The sequence below is a fragment of the Oratosquilla oratoria genome, chromosome 6, assembly GCF_046742065.1.
Source record: "Oratosquilla oratoria isolate Oo_2021 chromosome 6, ASM4674206v1, whole genome shotgun sequence".
Lineage (NCBI taxonomy): Eukaryota > Metazoa > Arthropoda > Malacostraca > Stomatopoda > Squillidae > Oratosquilla > Oratosquilla oratoria.
The window spans coordinates 29,096,436-29,099,805 of NC_134782.1; the positions used below are offsets into that span (position 1 = coordinate 29,096,436).

At 39.1% G+C, this 3,370-nt stretch overlaps 1 protein-coding gene across 1 annotated transcript; it reads left to right on the top strand.

Moving 5' to 3' along the window:
• The first annotated feature begins 888 nt into the window (after positions 1-888).
• Positions 889-3,128, top strand: LOC143025956 (uncharacterized). Its single transcript, XM_076185937.1, has 3 exons — positions 889-1,140; positions 1,342-3,001; positions 3,115-3,128. Exons 1-3 carry the CDS (start codon positions 889-891, stop codon positions 3,126-3,128), a joined length of 1,926 nt encoding a protein of 641 aa, XP_076042052.1.
• Positions 3,129-3,370: the final 242 nt, after the last annotated feature.

The window sequence follows — 3,370 nt, forward strand, 5'->3', positions numbered from 1 at the left end:
TAGTGTTAAGTTAATTTAAGATAAGTCTAATTTAATGTTAAGTTTAATTGTATTTGTTGGGAATGTCAGTTGGTAATAAATATTGTTAAATGTTATTGTATGCTTTAAATTCATTCACTTCGAAATGTTATGTATGTTCCCCCCTTAGACTAACCTTGACGTACGTAACATTTGTGGGGGCCTGACCGGGATCTGACTCGTTGATCGTAATAAGTCATCGTAATCACTCTGATTCTCTCTAATAGTTTAATAATTGTATTTAACTTGAAATTGAAAAATATTTTCACCTGGAACTTGACTTCTCTCCGCAACGTCTCTATACCTTGTGTGCATTTATTGTGAATCCTGCTTGTACCTGCTTTAAATTCTCTATAAATGGCCAAATAGGGGTAGTTAGTACAGTAGGTTGTTCTATGTATTGTTCTTACCGACAGAAGTGGTGTTCTCCCACATACAGCTTGCAATTGTGACTCCTTTTCCTTGCTTACTATAACTTATGTGAATTTACTTTATGCACGATTACGTCGCTGTAACTTGACCAACCCAAATACTCTACTTTTTACTTAAACTACAGAGTATACCTATGAATAGGGCCCTTGTTTTACAGTAGTGTGGGCTGCTGTCCCCCTGTTTCCTTTTGGCTTGTTACGAGTAGAACGTACCTTGCAAGAACCTAATTCGGTCTTGCCACTTAAGTTTATGCCAGGTGATAAACTTCATGATACCTGTAAGGCCTTTAGCTTATTCTCGAGTTAACTTGCCAGGCTCTAAGCAGGTTTCACTTATATATATATATATATATATATATATATATATATATATATATATATATATATATATATATATATATATATATATATAGAGTACGGAATCTTTTAAATTTAAACCATGGCTAAGCAGAGTGATTTCAAAGCGACTGAGTTTGTGGGTAACCCAGAGATCCAAGAATTCAAAGAGACTAATATTTGTAAGGACGATTTAAAGTATATAGCAAAGACCTTCAATATCTCTTTCAAACCTGACTTAAGGAAAGATGAGCTACGTGCTCTAATTCTAGCTCACTTAGGGGATAAAGATGTCCTCGAAGCTTCACGTTCGTTACAGACTTCAGATCCTAATCTATTACTTGAACTAGAGAAAGTGAAGCTAATGTCTCAACAAATGCAAATAGACTATGACAGAGAAGAAAGAGAAAAGGAGAGAGAAGAAAGAGAAAAGGAGAGAGAAGAAAGAGAAAAGGAAAGAGAAAAGGAGAGAGAAGAAAGAGAAAAGGAAAGGGCTCATGAACTTCAACTTAAGCAATTAGACATTCAAAACAATGCCAACTCTCCTAAAACTAAGACTGATTTGCTGAAGTATGTCAAGCTTATACCTACATTTCCTGAGAGTGATCCTGAGTCTTTCTTTAGGGAATTTGAATCCACAGCTCTACACTTTGAAATTCCTAAACCTGACTGGGTTTGGCTTATTAAACCTAAGCTGTCTGATAAAGCACTTAAAGTATGTAATAATGTGGACGATAACACTAATTATGACGAGGTTAAAGTAGCAATTCTAGCTTCGTACTCAATCAGTACAGAAGGATACAGACAAGCATTTAGGTCACTTAATAAACTTCAGTATCAAACTTACCATGAATTTGCCTCTGAGAAATTAAGGGGTCTTAAGAGGTGGTTAAAGTCAGCCAGTGTTAATACTTTTGATGAACTTGTTAATGTTATAGCATTAGAGGAATTTATAAGAAAGATTCCCTACTCTATCAAAATGCACCTCATCGATAGGGGAGAAAATGACCTGATTAAGGCCGCACAGTCGGCTGATGTGTTTTCCCTGGTCCATCGTTCGCCCACCAGGGAGAGGAGAGTGCTCCAGCATAATGTAAAGTCTAATAGTGGGTTTAAGGATGGTGAGCTGGTAGATCAGAGTAATTTAAAAACAAATCTAACCTGCTCATTTTGTAAAAGACGTGGACACCACATAAAACAATGCCCAGACCCTAAATGTAAAGTGTCACAAACTACTGCTCCCAGCAAACCTGTAGCTGCAATTCTGTCTGTGCCAACCAGTAAAACTGCCGATATCTTTCAGCCTTTCCGTTTACTTGGTGCCGTGTCTCTGGAGGATGGTGGCGAGGTGCACCCCATTCGTATCGTGAGAGATACAGCTGCTGCCCAGACGGTTATACTAAAGTCATCTGTTCCTGGTATAGACAGCAATTATACCAGCGAAAGTGTGTACCTCCATGACTTTAACAGCCAGTTTCCTTTGAGACTAGCTCGGGTGCACCTCAGCTGCGGCATTGTTCAGGGACCTGTAACGGTGGCGGTGAGCGAACAACCTTCCCTTCCTATCCCAGACTGTAGTTTACTTCTTGGTAATGACATAGCTGGTGGACTTGTACAAACTCCTGCTCCTATCATTTTGAGTGACACTCCCTTAACGCATAACCCTACTGATGAGTTAGAGCGAGAACAGCCAAATTTGTTCCCTAGTTGTGCGGTAACCCGATCCCAAAAATTAAAAGACACACCTACACATTCACCCCTTCCTCCTCCAAGTGCTATTCCACAAATATTCACTGAACAGAGTTTATTAGAAGCACAACAGAATGACACTACTCTAACTCCCTTACACTCTAAAGTAGTTCCCAAGGAAGATATTCTACATCCTCCATCATTCTACTATCATGATAACATCCTCATGAGACTTTACAGACCACCGCAATTATCAGATGATGACACCTGGGCAGAATGTCACCAAATTGTATTACCCACCAGCTTGAGAACTCCTATAATGGAAGTAGCTCACCAAGGTCTCTCAGGTCATTTAGGAATAAGGAAGACATATCTTCGCCTTCTGAATGAGTTTTATTGGCCTGGCATGAAAAAAGATGTAGCTGAATTTGTTAAGAATTGCCACCCATGCCAGATTGTTGGGAAACCTAATGAAACTATACCACCATATCCATTGCAGCCTATTAAAGTACCTTTTGAGCCTTTCAGTAAATTAATTATAGACATTGTTGGACCTCTCCCAAAGACAAAGAAAGGCAACCAATACATTCTCACCACACTTTGCCCAACTACAAGATACCCTGATGCTTTTCCTCTTAAGAATATCTCTGCTAAAACTGTTGCTAATACACTCACTAACTTGTTCACGACCTTTGGAATCCCAGAAGAAATCCAATCAGACAGAGGTAGCAATTTTACCAGTGTTCTAAAGCTGCTCGGTATTAAACAAACTCTATCAACAGCTTACCATCCTCAGTCGCAGGGGGCCTTGGAACGTTTTCATCAGACTATGAAATCTATGATTAGGAAGTTCTGCTGTGAGGAAGACAGAGATTGGGATGAGGGCCTGCAATTTC